Source organism: Dermacentor variabilis, chromosome 9 (genome assembly GCF_050947875.1).
Source record: "Dermacentor variabilis isolate Ectoservices chromosome 9, ASM5094787v1, whole genome shotgun sequence".
Classification (NCBI taxonomy): domain Eukaryota; kingdom Metazoa; phylum Arthropoda; class Arachnida; order Ixodida; family Ixodidae; genus Dermacentor; species Dermacentor variabilis.
This window is the reverse complement of record NC_134576.1, coordinates 87,995,511-88,016,408: the sequence shown is the minus strand read 5'-3', so window position 1 is coordinate 88,016,408 and position 20,898 is coordinate 87,995,511. Positions and strand designations below refer to the sequence as shown.

Here is a 20,898-nt window from a genome sequence, read left to right as displayed (position 1 = left end):
CAGAAGCCAGTAGGAGGTTGATCTGGTTAACTGACAAGAAAGACTGTTTAATTTATGTCAGTTGATGTGACACCTTGCACTCAGCTCACAGGACCATGATTAGGTCGTTCGTTGTTAAGGATGCAGTCGTATGGAGAGCAGGTTATTTCAATGGCATTTATTGGACTAAAATGAGTCACTTTTCTGAAATTAATGAGTAAGGAATTTATTTGTTTCGAAAACTTGTGAGTACCATGCTGCACACCAACATTGGTAGTGGAAGCAGGCAAATAAGTATGGAAGGAGGTCTGCCCCAATTATCACAACCACTGTCTGCCTGAACTGAACTCACTGTATAGCCACCAATTTTGTAATCTCAACCCCTCCACATCTAATCATTTACCGCACTCAATTAAACCTGCCTTCTCTAGGGACCCGTTCTGTAGCTCTGATAGACCTATTAATCTGTTTTATATTCCGCACATTATATGACTTGCCAAATTGTTTTCTTCCTCTTAATACAATACGACTCCTGAGCACACTGCATAACAAATGCAACATTTTTGCTGGCACTACACAGGATGCGTTGGCACTGCCTCCATCACTCACGCACAAAGACACTGTGAATTGAGCTTACATGTACAACAAGAGAGAAAAATAAAAACAACAAAAAGAAGGCTTACAGAACTCTGCACAGGATCATGACAACAGACACTGTAGTTTCTGTTAGCATGTGCCATGTTAATTTACACAGGCATCACCTTTTTTTTTTTTTTGTATGCAGGATGTAGCAAACAACCCTAGTGAACCCAATTTCATGGATGCATCTTTGCTCTTTACATCACTTTGTTTACACTGAGACACATTGTGGTGGCTAAGTGGCTTTGGCATTCTGCAGGTAGGTAAGCTTAAGGTCACAGGTTTGATTCACAACTACGGCAGCCACACACCAATGAGGGCAAAATGCAAAAACGCTCGTGTAAAACGCTTTGGGTGAATATTAAGAACCCCAGGTGACCGAACTTAATCCCGATCTCTTTGCTGCAGTTTCTCTCGTAGCCAGCAGTTCGGCTTCAGGACATCAAACTTTTCAATTTTGTTTGTTTATATCAGACTGTCACGGACACCATGTGCACCAGTACGTCAACTGATTACTACAGTATATTTGCTGTCACTTGCCGCAATGTCCAGCTTTTGGATTTAACATCTCCACTGGCTTTCCTCACGTCACGTAGGTGCCTGGTGGGCGCAGTAGTGGCAGTGACTTCCCTGGCGTTACGACGATAAAACGCAACACACTGCTGCATCCTGAAGGCCAGGCCAACCTGCAAAGCTCCGTCTGCGTGAATGGACGCTACCAGAACCCATGGCCGACGTGGCGGCCGCCCACTGTCACCAACATCTTCAAATTTGGCCTGTCACGCGACAACAGCAATGTGCCTCCAAAGCAGGTGCCTTCTTCATCTCCTTCTCTACTTCATTGCATTTTACTACACTACTGCCAAGCCTTCACGTTAAAGGCCAACTGCAGCAAGATTGCACTTTGGCTAAATTGGTTAACTGTAAGCTAGTATAGTAGCACACACTACCGAATCTTGGCAAAGCTGCGGAGCTGGTCATTGCCTTAAGCAACCTTTAAATAGAACCTAACCTGACCACATGTGCACCGGTGGTTCGCTGATGTGTTTATGCCAAAAATTCCAGACCATGGCCTACGAGATTTTCTCGGAGGGCATGCTAAGGAGTCACACTTGCTGTGCAACATTTCGGCAGTAGGTAATGGTGGCATTCCTTTCAGTAGTATCAGTATCAAAAACATCTATCTTGCAAGGTTTTCATAGTGAATCCACTTTTATTTCAAAAGTAAAACTTTGCCTCTCTGTTTTGACACTATCTACGCTATGTGGTCCGAAATTTCATTGCAGCTGGCTTTTAAATGCTTACATTCGTTATGAAGCCCCTTAAATGGAATATCGCTCATGTCGTGCCAGCTAAAAATACCTGCCAGAGGCTGATCACATTGGATGTCGGACCTTGCAATGTCCAGTGCTGTTTCGCATTGCTTCGCGAGATGAAACTGTGTGTCATTATATGTGCTCTCACGTGCAGTAGTTGAACAAAGGTAAAGCATTTTAATGTGATCATCATAAATAGGAAAGAATCACAGAACTGGTTCTGATAAGTTCAGATATACAAATGCATATCCATACTACCAATACAAGTCGAAAAAGTAATGCAAATAATTCATAATGTACTGAAATGCCTGCATTTGCTGGTGTATGCGATGCTGTCAGTGTTCGGGCTCTCTCTTTTTTTCCAGCTTTACAGCTATGCTACGTGACTACATAGTGATGCCACACCACACTCAAATATTCAGACCTGAGAGCTGCCCTCGTTCACTTTTACCAATTGCCACATTGGTTTATGCTTGTAGTACTGGTCCTTACCTGAAAAACATGCTAGTCATAAGGAATTTGGGCCATGGAACGAAAACATCTGTAAGCGGGAACTTAAATAGAAGTTCGATATAGTATGCATAATACATGTTAGAAAGGCTGATTGACACTTTAATGCAGCACGCTCTTGGTTGGAAGGAACAAAGCAATAAAAGCACTGCCTTACAACTGGACGTAATGCCAGCACTATGAAACAACCTACGAAAAAATGCTGAACTTGTAAGCTGCGTCAGGCAATGGACAGTACTTAAACCATTAAGGACTTAACACTATAGGTTTCTCAATGACAAATTTCGTAGCCAGCGCCATGTGCCTTTGTTTAAAACTACTACAAAATTGTTGAGAACACTGTGACAATAGAGCTGCTAATTTATTATTATTATTATTATTCATGTAAAGATATACAAACACCACAAAGAGCAAGAAAAGTGGGCTAGCAATTGTCTCCTAAAGAAAGGACACCATGCCCACCTGCTTGATGAGGATAAAAAAAGGGAAAGAGAAAAAAGATAAAAGGAGTAAATAAAGGGAACACACCACAAAAACGCATCACACAGTCACACGCAAAGTACGAGCATTACAGATGAGAGTCTAGTCCTGTGGTTGAGATGGATTCAAGCACCGCTTTGTGAGCCTCATATAGAGTTGAATCACGACCTTATGGAAACACAATATCATTAAGCAGAGTTCAAGCATCGTGTCATTGTGTTGCTTTCCAGGCAAGGTTTTTATGGATATAAGTGCTCATCTAACATTCCTCTGCTAAAAGCAATGTTTAGCTATTTATTTAAAGTTAAAATTGAAACAGCACTTGCCTTGCATTTTTCCATTTAAGTGATTTTTCTTTTACCAACTGTACATTCCACAGTACACTTGTCAAAGGTGGCCGAGCTCTGAGCAACTCCTCAGATCAGAGAGAAATGCAAACTTCTTTAATGATATGCTGGACATACCAGCCTTGCTGATGCCTCACATGCTACTCCATTCAGTAACGCCACTAAAGGTGAATGAAACTACATTTCGGATGTGTAACACCCCCCCAGTGGTGGCTATACTATAAAACCTAAGGCCTTAGGCATTAAACAGCAACAAGTTTGCGCATGTGGCATGCGCGAGATAATGTCACGGTCAACATTATTCAGAGCCCATCATGTACTGATGTCACCTTGGTGGCTGGATAAGGCAACAGTTCATAACTGTCATATTGCCTTGTTTTCCACGAACCATGATTGTGTTCCATCCCATCAAATTCCACATATCAATTCTCTACACCTTCCTTTGTGCAAAGTTACCTGATCGTCCTTTCTTACTTTCACTAATGGAGTGTTTTACACCAGTAACACTTAAGGGTACTTCATCTAGTTTTCAAGGCATCTGTCACAGGTGTGAGTCACTTTCACTGTCGTGTTTTTTTTTTTTTTGTTACAAAAGTAATCTGAAAACTCCATATGCCCTCCCCCCATCTCCTCACTCCTTTCACTCCGCCCCAATGATTCTACCCTGGATCCGTGAGCTGTGACGCTATTTTCGTAGTCATCATCAGTCGGTGTTGTGCCACCATCTTTGTCACTGTCATGCCGTCTTTGTTGTCATGCCATCACTGTAGTCATCGTCAGCAGGCCCGCTGTTTTGTATGGCCCTTCGGGCTTTTCCTTAGCCAGCCTTCTACTTTTTTTTCCCTCTCCTCATCACTACTTGTGATGCTTGTGATACTTGTGACACTTGTGATACTTGAGCCCATCACTACTTGCGATGCTTGTGATACTTGTGATACTTGAGCCCGCTGCTTCTGAGCCTAAAGAGCTTGTCACCGTCCTCGACAGGAGCTGGACTTGGTTCTGCCGGTGCTGAAGCCCCGCTTCCAGGATCCCCCCGTAGAGGGAGTGCGCATCACGTGGCTGGGCCACTCGACGGCGTTGCTGCAGATGAAGGGCGTCAACGTCCTGACGGACCCCATGCTGAGCGAACGTGCCTCACCCAGTCAACTTCTGGGGCCCAAGCGTTTCCGCGAGGCGCCCTGCACCGTTGCTGACCTACCTCGAATTGACGCAGTGGTCATCTCCCACAACCACTATGACCACCTCGACCTCAACACAGTGCACCAGCTCAATGCCAGGTTAGCAGCGTCAGCCACCGAGAGAAATTAAGCCTGCTATACCAAAACACAGTTCCACATTTAAAAAAAAAAAAGAAGAAAAAATGGGAACAGATTGTTCCCCTTTATTTCTGGCCATGGAAAGTACATTTGTGCAAAAAAACTATGAAATGTTATTTGAGTTAAGACGTAATTAGTGTAGCAATTATTTAGTAATTAGTTTTCTGAACTATCCACAACTGAATCTTTACTCCAGATATCAAACACACCACTATAGGCTATGCATTAAGGTTCTTGCATGTAAATCTGAATTAGGGACATCAAATTTTGCTTTGCATGAATGATTTGTTGGACATTACAGGGTTAACAAAAAGGAGAGCTGCATATCCTTCTGCCCATCCCAATATCAGGTGCAAAAAAAACACTTTGATTTTAATGTAACTGTGAAGTTAATTACGTTTGGCTTAATGGTTCTCTGCAAGCATAAAAAATGTAAAGAAACGAACTTTTCAGGTGATTAGTGTGATGGAAAAGAAGAGGGGCAAGTACAAATCTAGTTTCAGAATTGTCATCAGCATGAACATAATAACTATATTTGGGGTTTTATGTGCCAAAACCACTTTCTGATTATGAGGCACGCCGTAGTGGAGGACTCCGGAAATTTTGACCACCTGGGGTTCTTTAACGTGCACCTAAATCTAAGCACACGGGTGTTTTCGCATTTCGCCCCCATCGAAATGCGGCCGCCGTGGCCGGGATTCGATCCCGCGACCTCGTGCTCAGCAGCCCAACACCATAGCCACTGAGCAACCACGGCGGGTGCGTGAACATGCAGAACAGCATAAGAGAATATGTTCTCAAGTTTATTGCAAAGTGATGGAGAAAATAAGAGATGACTATTCAGAAATAGTCATTTAGTGGAGAATGAAAAGGTAACTACTAGAAGTATCATGAACTTTGCATTGACATGATGTTTCTACTCGAATATAGGTAGACACCTATACATTGAACTCGCCAAGAAATAAAATTTTAACATTTGAATGTAGGTAGACCCATATCTCTTTAGAAAAACAATACACTTTGAACATGACACCACTTTTATGCACCATAAGCTCGGCTACTAAACCTCACTAGCCGATGCCACGAGCAGCGTCATCGACAGCCTAAATGATGTCATACTCGGTGCCATCGATGCACTGGACATGCAGCATTTCTTGACATGAATTTGGATAATAACTTGACTGGCTTTACGGCAGGCATGACGGAGTAACTCTGTTGAGTTGGTACTTTGCTAGCTTTGCTCTCGAATATAGGTTGGGATTGTTTGGTCACGAATATAGGTCGATAGGTCACTTTGGGTCACATATTCAGGAAAAGAAGGTCAACCCATATTCAAATAATACGGTAGCTGTTCAGTGACAGTCATTTTGTCTATGTCCACTGGCTATTACTACATACATATCTTAAGGGGTTCTGAACCACCCCTTGGGCTTGGTGAAATAACATAGTCCGCGGGTAGCATATGCTGTTGTGAACATCTCAGCCAAGTTCCGCTGCCGTACGCGGTTTGTGGAGCTCGCAAGCGGAGCACGAAGTCACCGTTTTCTCAAGCGCTCTCATCTCAAAAACCTCGTGATCCTCGCTCTTTTCTGTGTGCTCTATTTCGTCATAAAGCACACTCCAATACGCGGCTGCTATTGGTCGTTGCGCTCGGCTCGAGGTGCCGCCACGAGTCCAGTGGCTAAGCACACTGCGGCTCTCTGAGGTCAGCCGCATTTGGCTTACGTTTAGCGCGGCATAGGCACCAAATTGGAAATTTGAACTGCGCACCACGGTGGCGTCTCCGCCGTAGCCTTCACAGTGCAAGGCATTGGAGGAGGAAGGGGAGCACAGCTGAGGCCGTGTTTGATTGCCGGTAGCTCCGCTTCTGCTGAACGCATTGAAGCGCTTTTTGTGGCAAAGTGGTTCTGAAATAGCCTATCTTCACTTCAAATGTCTTTCTCCACTTCGATGAAAAGTGGTTCAGGGCCCCTTTAATGTCAGCTGTTGAAGCTATATGCACAGAACATTTTTTTTTTTTTAATACAGACTGGTTGTACTATGCTAGCTGTCTGTTTCTGTGTAAAAAGAAAGGAGGAAAGCATACTTGCATGCTCATGCAATGACTGAAATAATGGACATCTCTTGGTTATAAACAGATTGACTGTATATTAATTTTGTGTAGCCTTTACAAAAAGCCACTGCACGTGACATTTACAATGTCATGATATGTTGAGTAGTTCCCCTCGTATCACAATGCGTCACATTTGCATCGTATTCTTTCATTTCAAAGTCGCCAAGCCATCCTCATGTGGTTTCGTTACATCCATGCTAATACGATGATAATGATGCAGGTTTGAGGAGACGTTGCGGTGGTTCGTGCCACTAGGCCTGACGCCCTGGATGGAGCAGCTGGGCTGCGAGAACGTGGTGGAGCTCGACTGGTGGCACGAGGGGCACCTGGCCACTGAGGACAACGACCTCTCTTTTGTCTTTGTGCCAGCGCAGCACTGGTGTAAACGCACCATCAGCGACGACAACAAGGTCAGGGGCCCCGCTAGAAATGTTTCGAAAGACATACTTATCTTGTCCTGTTGGTATAAAGCAGCGGCGTTATGCTTGTGAAACACATTTCTTATCGCATATTCAAAAGCAGCTACCACATTGAGTGTACATTGACAATGATTTTCACTAGGTCTTTTATCATCCACAGAATGTGTCACCTGCCAGAGGTGACCAAACAGCAGCTAATTAAATATTTACCAACAAGGAAAGACACTGCAGGCTAAAGTACATAAAGATTTAATCTTGAAACTTTTGTTGGAAACATGTTGCACGAAAACAGCCAAAATGCGTTAACTCCAATGAACGCTGTGGTTTTAAGCTGAATCTATGTCTGCCGCAGGAAGACAGCATTGTCCAATTACCCCTGTCTTGCGTCAGCTGACTCCAACCCATGCCCACAAATTTCCTAATTTCATTTCACCACAGTCACGCAATTGCCTTTAATTCTTGAGTGCATTTCACTTTCTTCAGCACTCATTTTATTACTCTACTAGATCACTGGTTATCTGCCATACATGTTACATGACCTGCAGAACTTCCATTTATTCCTTTTAATCTCAACTAAGGTTTTTCTATACCCTCCTTTTTTTTAATTGCTCATTAATCTACACTACTGTTTTCCTGTCTACATCAAGCTTCATAATGTGGTAACAAAGCAATTAATTCTTCATCAATATCCTTCAAAAGCTTCATCATGTGGATGCAGAAGATGATGTACTACAGTAAAGCCTCATTAGTGCATTCCTGTTACGTTTTCCCGGCTCTTATCTTCAGAAACGTCAGTCCCGTTTGTACATCCTCCCCAAAAATATGTTATCGGATGTTTTTTCCTGAATCATGCATTTTTTTTCCGTGGCCCCCTGAGAAGCATCACAATGGGGTTCAGCTGTAATTTGAACCTCATTATAACAATGTTGCATTCAACATGAAAGTACCTTCATTATTTTCTATATTCATTTATAAACATATATTTGTTACATGCTCATGTTTGTGAGAAATATTTAGGGTTTACTTTGTTAAATGCATTAACTTGTTACATCCGTGCTGGTCATATTGATGTTTGACTAGCACTGGTGCAAACTACAACTGTATTGCTATTGCGTGCCTCCGGCTGCAGGTTCTGTGGGGTGGCTGGTGCGTGATCAGCCCCGAGTACCGATTCTACTTTGCGGGCGACACAGGCTACTGCGACGTGTTCAAGCAGATTGGGCAGACATATGGACCGTTTGACCTGGCCGCCATCCCTATTGGTGCCTACGAGCCTAGGTGAGAGCACTACAGATATAAGCACTACAAGTTGTCCCAAGTTAATGTCCACACTACTTAAAGGGACTGACAACCAGTTTTCATGATACCTATATTTTTTTATGCAATGGAAAGCTTACCAGTTAGAGTGTCTAATCATGAAGTGGTAACATTAAAAATGCCACAGAGCATTCTTTATCAGAATTTTTTTACCTGCAGTGAGGATGTAGTTATTTACTGGAAGCATGCCGAACATGTTGATAGGCAAGCGTGATAGCGATTATACGCTGGCATTAGTGGAAGGCAGACGACAAGTGCAGCCGTAACTGCGAGAAAGTACTATTTTGCTTATTAAGACGGTGTTCCTGCGATTCATCTTATACAAAGTGCTAAAGTATTTCTGCAACAATAGATACGTGTTTTCATGGTTTCCTGTCTAACTGCTTTGGTATTTAACTAGTCAAAATGAGACCAATTGGATCAAAAATGAAACAACGCTTTTACGCATAACAGACAGTTCAGTGTGTTGCCAAAGCCATGCGTGCACTTTTGATTTCCAAAGCATACAATAAAGCGCAAGTGTCTAATATTATAGCAACAACAATCTTAAGCAATAATTATGTTTTACTTAATAACAGCCAATTTACGTACAGTAATCTTAGACTACACCCAAAGTGCCATAATTTCACTGCTGGCCCTTGCCATTTACTGGTTTTTGAGACTTTCTTTGCCAGCTTAAAATTACAATTCCTATTTAAATTGTGAACAGCGTGCTGGATTGTATCACTATAAGTCACGGTCATTTCATTTCCATCAACGTCTCACAACATATTCCGGCCAGTTGTCAGTCCCTTTAAAGGAGTAGTGAATGGAGTGCGTGTGCTGCTACTACTAGCTGTGTGTCCTCGCTGTCAGGTTTTCTTAAATCGTACATCACTAAGAATAATTAAGTGCTTAACCAAGTCCTTAATTATTTCGTTGTCAAGTCATCAAGTGTGAAGTCATAGGATGTGCTGAGGCACATCCAAATGAAGCATTTCTGACAAGCTAACTTTTACTCAGATTTTTCAATGCCAGAAATGTAGTAAGCCCTTGCGACAAAAAAAAAAAGAAAGGAAAACATAACCTAAGCTGGGATAGTATAGCAATTCTATTCCGATTCTTTTCCTTTTCGCACTTCACCAGTGGCCAATGCAGCGCTCCACCTACATTACCACCAGTATCATCCAGTCCTGAATAGAGCATGACAAGACAGGAATAGAATGAAGAGGAACCTCTACATTATATTGGCTCTAATTACATCTCAGCATGCCACAACAAGATCACTTTCCTGAGCTAAAGAAGGAAAGAAGAGTTTGCTTGTTACAAGAACCTTATTTGAGTGGTGTCATCGATTCCTGCAACTTTTTAATTGATACATTGCTCGTCAAAGTGAACAATTAAAGTGTTCAGTGACTTGCTTTAAGTAATTATTTTGTGCTATAAAAAGGCACTGGCAACGGGAATAATGGGCACTGGCTTGTAGATTATTGAGGAACCCACTTGGTTTATGTGAATTCTACACTATGTTCCTAAAGTTACTAAAGCAAGTTATTGCCCCTGCATTGAACAGGGTGTGCTGTGGAGAACTTTCACACTAAGCTTGCAGTAGAGCGAGGAAACTGGCATGCATAGATGAGCAGTTGCATAAACTCAGCAGGGCGCAGTGCCTGTGTTGTAAAACTACAAAATTTCAGGACTGTGACATTCTTAACATTTCCCAGGAGGGGTCAATATTGTTTAAATGTTTACTGTTTATATTAATTGTTGAAGTTGTTCAAATAAATTTCTCGTCACTCGGCAGCAGTGAATGAGTTTCAGTGGGGCCAATAAGAAGAAAAGGAAACTGTTAAGAAAGTTGGAAAGCAAGTGGCCATTGGCATGTGAGAGAAAAAGACATTGTAGCTTGTAACCTATTCACTGTACATGTTACAGGTGGTTCATGAAGTACCAGCATGTGAACCCTGAGGAAGCTGTGCTCATACACAAGGATGTCCGCAGCCGTGCCTCGCTGGCGGTACACTGGGGTACCTTCACTCTCGCCAATGAGGTAAGATGCTCTTCGCAGCAGAGGAAATATACGGGCAATTATTAAACATTATGTGCCCACACACACAGCATGAGCCGAGTTTTAGACGAGCTCTCGCACAGTCTCAAAGAGCATCAGCAAGCACAGTTCATCAAGTGATAAAGCAATGCAAATTCTGCACTACTGCCCTAGCCGTGCGAACCCTGCGCCTCTTGATTCCAAGACCAGCGTTCAACTGACTAGCCCACATTATCGATACTTAGATGGGCATGTTTGGGGAGTGAAAGAAGGAGGTTGCTGCTCATTGCAATGTACACGAGCAGAATACATACATCACAGTGTATTCAGAGTTCAAGCAGTTTTTCTTTATTTTTCTTTCACATTAAGTTTAGCACGAAGCAATTTGCCACCATGTATACGAAGAAACAGGGGTTTGCTTCACACTAATTAATCTAAAAGCATGCCTCAACTTGCCTAGCTTACAAGTATTATACAACTAGGTTTGCCAAGAAGCGGAGGAACACCTGGGGTAACAATGAATGCAGCGGTGCATTGACCTTAACCCAAAGGAAGTGAACCCAATAAACATAATGAAAACTAAGAAGCAATGACGACAGCATGGGCCTGTTTCCCTGCATCTTCTAACTCACCACACGGCCGTCACCTGTGCTGGTTGAAACTACTGCCTCTTCACCCATAGCACAGGAGGCAGAGAGGAAACAGTGAACTGCTTGAAGGATTGTTCAACTTTGTGGCCATCCACTCTGTGGGCAGTGGGTAAAAGAGGCAGCATCAGCTACCTGTATGCAGTGACTGCATCACAAGCCCAGAGGCACTGGAAAGCAATAGGACGGATTGATGTGCTGCACTGTACATAATGGAAACGCGGTCTTCGGTATTTCAATGCGGGGCAAAAGGCAACACTGATAGCGCAAACGTAATGTTGATTGCAAGAAGTAGACAATCTGATACCAAGAATGTTATGGCAAGTTGACATCATGAACTGATAGTCAAAATTTATAGAAAGACAGGGAACACAGTATTGCAAGCATTAATCGTGTAATGCAGAGAACTAATGCTTGCCTGTACTTCTGGATTCAGCATTAACCTTCACATTTATCGTATTTGGTAATGTCGCAAGCCATGTTCCAAGACGAGTCTTTCTCAACTGTAGCAAAAATAGAAAGCAGTGGCCAGAAAGATTAATTTTTCATTCTCGACATTCAGATTGCAATGCCTGCGCTATGACTGGGCATAAGAATAGTAGCAGTGCCGCCTTCACTATCAGAGGCACCACAGATACTTTAACGTCCAAAATTTTTTCCTGCCAAACATAAAAAAGTTTCACACATTTTCTTTTCACTTTCAAGAGGCTTTCCACATAGCGTGCTTATAGAAAAAGTAATGATTATATAATCTGTGTCTTCGATTCAATGAAAATGTTGAATAACAAATCATGTTTTCAAATTACAGTTTACCTCACACTACATAAGTGTCTTCAGTGATACTCTCTGAACAGATGACAGTAGAACAAATTTAAACTGTAACATTACTGTAATGTAAACTGTAAGCACAGCAAATGTAAATGTGATGAATTAGCCATTGCCCGAAATGTGAGTCACAAATCTAACTCTTTATTGGGAGAACTAGTGCTTAAACACGCAGGTGACACATGGAGCACGATAGTGGCATATATGTAGTGCACTTTGTGCTCAGCAATAACTTTGTAACAGTAGTTAGCCAGTGAAAAACAGCGAACGGAAGAGATAAGCAATGTACGTGTGTCAATATGTATGAGGGTCCGAATTCAGCGGTGGGTAGTGGGATGAGCACACACACAATTCATTCGCAGCCATTAAAGAAGGAAAAACTGCAACGTGGATGGGTAGGACTCATCCTTGGCAATTTTGGAACAAATTGGTAACATGAGTACAGCTCAGGCTTGGAGGTTAAAGGGTTAAAGAAGTACTTCATGCCATAACTTTCTACTGTGTGCTGCACCAAAGAAACTAATAGAAGATAAAGCTTCATGAATTCCCTCCATAAGTGCAGTTTATAAAGAAGCAAGTATATTAAAAGGGCGCACTTGACTTTTGCCACTTGATGAGATAAACACTAAGTAAATAGGGAAGGTCTTAGTAGCCTAGAGCAACAATGTCAAAAATGGGACACATCTTCGGAAGTCTAGCTTCTTGTGACTCCTCTCTACTATTTGTCTTGCAATTTAATGGTACTGTTAATGAAATAGAAATGGCACTTATATGTGCATTGCAGAAAGTGTGCAGAAGACATAGAAACATGTACGTCAAGCCCGCTACGAAACCTGCAGTGTGGTGAGGTTGTGGAAACACCATTCCTATTCAGACTCTAGAAGAGAATTACAAATTCAATGCAATTTTCACCTTCGTCTGCCTTTTTTTTTTCCCCCACAGTACTACCTCGACCCCCCGGTGAAACTGCGGGAAAGTCTCGATCGACACGGAATATCGCCCCGTGAATTCTTCACCCTCAAACACGGAGAGTCACGGCTGTTGCACGCAGCGCCCCCTAACCGAACATCTCGTGTGCTACCCTGACGACCGTGATAAGGTGTGCCGGAGTAACAATTGCTGTACCCTAAATTTTGGCGATGGCTCGATCACGAGAGCGCCGCACTGCAAGCCCAATGACAACTTGGAAAAGATCCATCGCCACAAAAAGACGGCTTGCCTCGTCTGACTGCACAGTTGATGGCGACGCACTCAGCCCCGGAAGCAGGTGATGGTTATCAGCTGTGTGAGCAGCCTCAATCAACGCCTCCTCTCTTATTTCTCGTGCGAGCAATGACCAGGCTGAAGGTTTGGAGGCACTGTCTTCTGAAGACATCTCCAGCAGCCCTGCAATCAGCTGCTGTGTTTTTATTTGTGCGTGTGTGAGTGTATGCAGGTGCAAACATCTTTTGCACTGTAACTTTGAAGTCCTTTTTTGAAAGAAATGGTTCAAGTCCGTATGATATGCAATATGGCTCTGCTGTGTCCAGTTTCAAAAAATGGGTGACATCGGAACAAAGTGATTAACCTGTGCCTTATGGGATAGCAGGCATTTGCAGCTGCATCCAGGCAAGATTTTCTTTATTATTATTGTTAAGAAATGGGTTGTTGTTGTTATTGCTGTGGCTTATATTTGTTAACTTTGGGTGTTACTGGCAAAAAAAATGTGGCGGGAGGAATCTTTTCGGTGCAACAACCTACCTGAAGTTTTATTTAAGATTCTGTCACTTTAAAAAGTTACATTGCAATTATGTTGTAATGTTGTATTTTTGTATAGATTTAGAACTAAATTATTTAACATGTCATGCTGCAATCTAAGACCAGTCCCTCACTTGAAAACATTTTGCAGATTAGCCTGTTCCCTAGCAATGCAAGTTTGAAATTACCCCCCTCACAGTTCTTGAGTTCCCTATGCGTGCCTACAAACACGAAAGTGTTCCCACATTGACGAAATGTGTCTAACCAACAACCTCATTGTAACTTTGTTAAAATAACAGAAGCTAGTCAGTAATGATCAGCCTTTGTTATCATGCTTACAAACAGTTCTTGGACAATCTCCAAATCAAAAGTAACTTAGCCATCCATATAAGCTTCCCTATGCCATTGATTGCTGCCTGTCACCCCGCAGCCTGTGTAAAAATTTTGTCTGGCTGGCATATATGTTAGTGGAGAGTATCTCCACAGTTTTATTGTGATAGCAATCATCAAGAACTCAGTAACCGGTGAGCCACTCTTCCCCGGTGAGGCGACCCAAAGAACAGCGACGGTAAAAAGATGGGAATATAATTCAGCGTTCTTTTCAGGAGCCACGTGTTTTTCGCTTCAAATAACAATAAATTTTTTTAGTGGTCATTTTTTCTCTGCAAGAAGATGTCTGCTATTATCCCTAGACCTTCCAGATGTTATTGTTATTGGAAAAAAAAAAGTTATGTTTGCTCAAAAAAAGAAAAAACAGCAAAAAGCAAGGTAAACTGAAAAGTTCAGTTAACAGTATAGTAAGCATTCATTCAACTCTCCATTAATTTATTTGTTTGGTCTGTGAGCGTTACATGGAGTTCACCATTTCTTGTTATGATGATGTGTGCATGTAATTTTTCCATGGACAATACTGTAATAGCCCATGTTTCATGCAAGTGTATTTACATCTTGTTAAGACACTCAAGAGTAACACTTTTTAGGCACTGCCAAATGCTATGAGTCACCATTGTACATCAATGCTGGTCAGGCTGCAAAAAGATGTTGGCCAGATGCGGGGGTACATAAGCTAAGGACATGTCTGGTGCAGAGCTCTCTGTGTTGGTCTGCATTCAACTGCTGCAGCTGATAACATTACCAAGTGGCCATTGGCATGTGTGCACATGAAATTTTGCATGCATTTTGTTATTGCAAGTTTTGACATTGGTTGTCGCATTGTATCCCAAAAAAGTGCACAGACATACGGGATGTTATATTAAGTTGTTACAAAATATTTCAGTGCATGGTGACTCATTAGAAGGCAGGAAGTTTCGCCGAATATGTTAACAGGTGTTTTATTGTAGTGTCAGCACCGGGAAATATTTAAAACTGCAAAGCGAAACGAATTCAGTAGTACACACATGTATAGCACGTGTTCATGCTACGGAATGCATAACTTGTATGCTGTCCCTCTTGAGAAATCTCATCTGTGTAAACTCATTTTGAAATGCCGGAATGAACTTGAAACCATGACAGAGAAGATGCCTTGTCTGCATTTTGAGGCTTCAAAGTGTTTCATCGTGTGTGTAACGTTCAGTCATGTTCAACTATGTGTGTGTTGCTATGCCGCGCCGCATCGAGGTTCCTTTGTATGTTTGTGCCCAGTTCCTTGCGGCAGGAACTGCAGCATGACATGTTTGGGGCAATGTGCTTTACGAGTGTGAATGACGAGGACTCACAACGGTTATTAATAGCAAGCTTGATGTCGGACCCGATTCCTGCTTCACTGTGCACTACATGGTGGATGCGAAAGTTCTCGCACAAGGCAAGAGCGTCAGCAATTTGAATAACATGTTTTTTTTTTGTTTTTGTTTTCAGAAACAAAAGGTTCAATTCCACTTTATTTATGAAGGCAGAACTTTGGTTATGACTTGCGTACTTTCTTTACTAAAATTTGCTGAAGTATGCAAAACATACCAGTTTCGAATGTCAAGCCTGCAACTTAACAGAGATAATGTTACCCAAGGTACATCTGGCAGAAATCAAGATTAAAGACAGTACAAAATTTCTGGCTGAATTTAAGTTAAATGCAACATAACCATGAGCCGTCACACCTGAACTGTTTCCTTCAAATGCAAAAAAAAAAAAGAAATGTACCCAATCAAATTTATTTGGCAATAACCTAGTGAGAGAATTTCTGCTTTCCCCTTGTATAGCAAAACACCATTTGATTGAACATCACTTGAACAAGTTTCTCGTTTGTTCACTATCCCATTACTAAGGGCAAGCCATTGTATTTACACTTCAATTTAATGAACATTCACTTGAGCGAGCAGTTTGTTAACACCCGTTGAAGAGCGTTCAAGTGAAGTATTGCTGCATTTGAAAAGGAACCTGTTGTGCCCAATAGGAATGTTTTTCTTGTTTGCTTTTATGCTGTCTCATCAAGTACGCGGCAAAAGTGCACTGCTCTGGTGGCATTATGCTCCCTTCTTCAAAGTGCTTGATAAGCATTTATACATGGTGGTGCTAATTAAAGCGTAGTTACAGAGCACCCATCTTTAACAAAGCCTGTCCTAAGCACGAATTGAAAGAGCAGAGGACAAGCTAGGTGACACAAATGCATGTCAACAACAATTAGTCTTACTAGACATCCTTCTGAGCACCATGTATGTATTTTCTTTTCATGTTTGAGATGTTAATGTGCAAAGCATATGACACTTCGCAGTTTAGAAACCAAAAAGAAAGGAAGAAAAGCTTTTTGCGAGAAAGCACATACATTTATAATATTTGTCATGGCAAGTTATTTCACTATACAATAAGTTCAGTCTGTTTGAGGTGTTTATTTACAAAGCTGATAACATTTTGCAGTGGGAAAACCAAAAAGAAAGTAGGAAGAACTTTTCCTGCGAGCACAGCACATGTATTTATAATTTTTGTTGCCATAACAAGTTCTCGCAGTCTACACCAAATTCAATGTCAGAGTGCTATCCCACATTTCTCGAGTAGTTCTGGTCCGATTGTCCTCTTTCATTCCGCCAGCTTTAGCTTTCTTTTCTTTTTTATGCACAACAGGGTAACAGAACTTTTGTCAAGCTTTGTTTTGCTTGTTTGTTCACTCTGGGCTCTAAGAAGAAGCACTGCAATACATTTTGTTTTTGTCATTATCCACGGCTTTTGCGGTGCTGTTTCAAGAACACGAAAATGCCGAGAACTCCCCACCATGAAAGAACACTTGAGCAATGGTTGAAGCAAAATTTGTGCCTTGCCATTGATTCTTGCATTTCTCTCCTGGCATCATGAGGAATTTTCACTTGGTCTTATGCCTTATAGCGGTCGAGTACTTGGAGCAAGAAGCAGGAGGAACATGGGTGACTGGTCAGGCACGTTACCTGTGACACAATTTGTACAACAGCAATGGCTAAAATAATAAATAATCAACCAATTGACAAGTCATGTTCTTAACAAAACTAATTGAATTGCAGAGGGCTCTCACAGAGGGTGCGAAATAATAAAAAGTGAGGTGGCAAATAGATCACCTTTAATGACAGCAAAAGTTTGACAAGGCCAATCAGCAATATGCCCATTGCATTGATACTTTCAAATTCCTAAGGCAGTTTTTCTAGGAACCTGGCTCTAGCAATATATTGTGTGAAGCTGGTTCACTTACGGTCATTTCATGTGAAAATGGAAGCAAAATCAGCCTGGCAATAATCATGGGCATTAGCTAGTTTAATAAAGTGCCAAACGTGTGCAACTCTGAAAGTGTGACATCATATGGCGGTATCCTTGCTACTGTGTTTCGACAGCAAAAAAAAATCAAGAATTTTCAATTCAGAAAAATTTGACACCGAACAAATAGTGGGGAAGTTTTAGAGGAATAATCTAGTGTGGTCAGAGAGTTCCAGAGGACCTACTTATTGCAATTATGGTGCTATGCAAAAATAATGTGTCAGTTGAGGCTGACTTCCCGTTTGCCTGTGGCATTCCTCAAATCAAAGAATGAAGGACACTCTTAAGAATTGTACACTCCTTAGGGTTCATTTTTGTTGCACAACAATAATCACCATGTTTCAGTATATTTTGTTTCTTTACAGAGTGCATCAAATGCTTTCCTGTCAAACGCTGATAAACACTTGGATGTGGATTAGGTCCTCAACATGCGAGAATTGGGCACGGAGCATTAAACAGGATGTGTACATTATTAACTGATTCAGGAATGTGCGTACACAATTCTGCACACCAATTAAGATAGTGCATAAAAAGCATAAGTATGCACTGATTAAAATAATTCTGTTTAAATGTGTCGCAACATTTCTGAGTGGATATGCATAAAGTTTTTTTAGTAGAACAAGTTGCAGGGTAGATGACTAGGTGTTTGCTCTCATTGTGAGCATGCCCTCATGTAGCAGGTTCACTTCTTTCATTGTTCTTCACTCAGTTTTCCATCAGGCTTATTCTTCAAGTGGTTTTTCAAATGTGCTGGACATCTGCACATGAAACAGTTGATGTTATCATGTCCGACATTCCCTTAAAAAGTCCTTTAATGGAGATGACATACTGTAAACTTGACAAAATTCACTGAACTTAAAACTGTCAATCCATTCGGCAGCTGCTCACTTTCTATGACAGGTGCCAGAAATGCTATAAAATTAAATTTTCGATTAAAAGAGTTAATTGGCAGCTAAAGGAGTTAACTATGGTTATTGCGAGAACAAATTACACCTTAACATGTGCATACACTTTTTCGGAGAAGGAAATGACACTTATTAGTCCCAAAGGAACTAAGGCCTCTTTGGTGGGCTCGGGCATCCTGACCCACCACATTCTTGATATTTTGTACCAGAAACATTCCTTTCGCAAGATTTTGTGTGGCTCGGAACTGGACACACCGAAGTATATGGCCAACAGCATTCCTGGTGCACTGTGCGAAGATAATAAGCTTTGCACAGCATCAGAAATGCTGTCAACCGCACACGTCAACATGTCCGGTGCCAAGTCACGCGAAAGGAATAGTACCTGAAATTGATTGCCCAAACATAGTACCCCAGTACAGCAGCATGACACGGACAAGGCAAAACACCTAGGGTACTTTCTCCTTTACTCTGAAAATGAAAAAAGTACATAATGGCCCAGATTAACCAGGTCACTAGGTACTTGTTTACGTGACTGACCAGTTGAACTGGATTATTATCACAGTCCCAACTCTCTAACTGGTTAAATATGAATGGGAATAGGCAAAGGACATACATTCTAACCTGGAGACAAATATTTTCTTTTGTAAAAGCATGCATAACGAGGCCTGTCATAAAGCAGCTCAACATGCAATATTCCTTTATCTGCATCTCTGAATTCTACCTTTACGTTCTCTACTCACTGTATATTATGTGGTTGTGCTATTTACGCTCCATATTTAAGCATGGATTACATAATGTCACTAATTTCCTGCTGTATTTGGCGGTGACCGTGTGTATTATACGGCTTATGTGCCCAGCTGTCTCTCCTACTTATTTATTTTATTGCCCTGACTGCATGCTGGTAATTCATCCTTGTTCTGTATTATCTTGGATGGTGGATAAGTGGACATCGTCGTCAAGAACAAGCTGTTCAAATTTGCTCCGTCATACAGAATCTCGAGCCCTTTTCTCAGAGCCTGGTTACACGAAAAACTGCACTGTGCTCTTGAAACACAGGTTTCTTGATCCCTATGGTGACTCGCCAAAATCTTCAAGAACAGCATCCGAGCGCACTGTTGTATTAAGTAATAAAGAGTTTAGTCTTGTTACATGCATTGTGCCGTGTTTCCCTTTTCTTCTGCTGTAAAACACTGTTACGCAAAAATTTTGAAAAATGGTGGAAGCTAAAATAAAGCAACAGAATGATACATAATGAGAACATGATGAATACAAATTGAGCTCCGAGAAGTTGAAGTATCTCTTTATATTGGATTCAAGATATTCAACATATTCAAGCTATAATAAACTTAGCTGTCTGATTCTGTGTATCAATTTTAAAAGATAAAGCTCGAAGCAAGCTTATTTCAGTTGTACAGCATTTGGCTTAATGTCATGCAAGATGCGCATTACCAGGCTGTTATGGAATTCCATGTTGCATGCAAACTTGGCCTTTACATTGCATTTCAGTTCCATGACGGCCTTAGGATGCAAATCAAGGTTAGTTCACTAGTATTCGCAACACAAACACACAAAGCTGTCAGTTTCTGGGGGAACTGAGCAATATTATTCCAAGCAACAAGAACCAGTGTCCACCTGCTATAAATTATAACACTTTTTTAGGCTTAGCTTTGCAAGATGATAAGCAACCACCATTTTAGTTGTTTCGCCTGCTTTTGACACTGCCAGTTGGCGCATTCTCAGCAATACTTGTACTGTGTTTACATGAAAGAGAGGCACCGTGAATTAATGAAAACATTTCTTGAATAAAAATGCACTTTAAAATGAGTAGAATTTCTTAGACTATATTATGTGTAATCACTATCACTTCCTAGGCTCCACACTTACTACCCTCAACAATTTCCTCTTTGTACTGGATTGTTGCAGTGCATGCATTTTGCTGCATGTACTGGGTTTCTCTCATAAACCTTTATCATTTTATTGGATTCACATTTGCAAAACGTCGGGAAAATCCTCACATGGTTCTGGATATATAATGAACCTGTGCGCAATAATTATGCTCTAGGTCGAACAAAAAACTATTTTATGCATATTTATGCAAAATCAATTCCTTAATGAACTTGACATTGGATATTGAACTTTGAGTGGCTTCGCAACTGTTTCCACCATGCTGGCATCTATACTCAAGGTGCCGATGCAGACGACCACACAAACTGGCTGATTTAACTGCTCATGCCAAGGTTACCACATTCCAGGCTCACCTGCTCTAAAAAAATTGCCTGGCTCTTTTGCCATACATACTGAAAACCCCAGGCATAAAAAGGTTGCATAAAAAGCGGGCTGCATGACAAGGTGAAAATGACTGGCCAGCTGAACATCGACTTTGCACCGGTTGGTTTCTGCTGTTGTGGTAGCAAATGAGAATGAGGCGATATTAATAGTCCAGCCAGGCTAGTGGATTCCTTTGGGACATCAGTGACTCTATGGAAATATTCAAGCTGGCTTAATTATGCTTAAGAACTGAACAGTTTGTCAAACAGTTTATCAAAGTTGGTGCCAGAATAAATAGCTTCAACATGAATAGTGCCTTTGGGGCATCGAGCCTACAACACTG

The 20,898-nt window shown here is 41.5% G+C and overlaps 1 protein-coding gene across 7 annotated transcripts in view; it reads left to right on the top strand.

The window, feature by feature from the left end:
• The window catches only part of LOC142557082 (N-acyl-phosphatidylethanolamine-hydrolyzing phospholipase D-like), a 129,653-nt gene extending 110,218 nt beyond the window's left edge, over window positions 1–19,435 (top strand). For all 7 annotated transcript variants that reach the window (XM_075668669.1, XM_075668667.1, XM_075668671.1 and 4 more), the window contains exons 3-8: window positions 1,215–1,430; window positions 4,259–4,551; window positions 6,924–7,113; window positions 8,252–8,400; window positions 10,354–10,468; window positions 12,880–19,435. In XM_075668669.1, the coding sequence (XP_075524784.1) occupies window positions 1,215–1,430; window positions 4,259–4,551; window positions 6,924–7,113; window positions 8,252–8,400; window positions 10,354–10,468; window positions 12,880–13,023 (1,107 nt within the window). In that variant the 3' untranslated portion in view covers window positions 13,024–19,435. The remainder of the gene's footprint in view (window positions 1–1,214; window positions 1,431–4,258; window positions 4,552–6,923; window positions 7,114–8,251; window positions 8,401–10,353; window positions 10,469–12,879) is intronic.
• The last annotated feature ends 1,463 nt before the right edge of the window (window positions 19,436–20,898 follow it).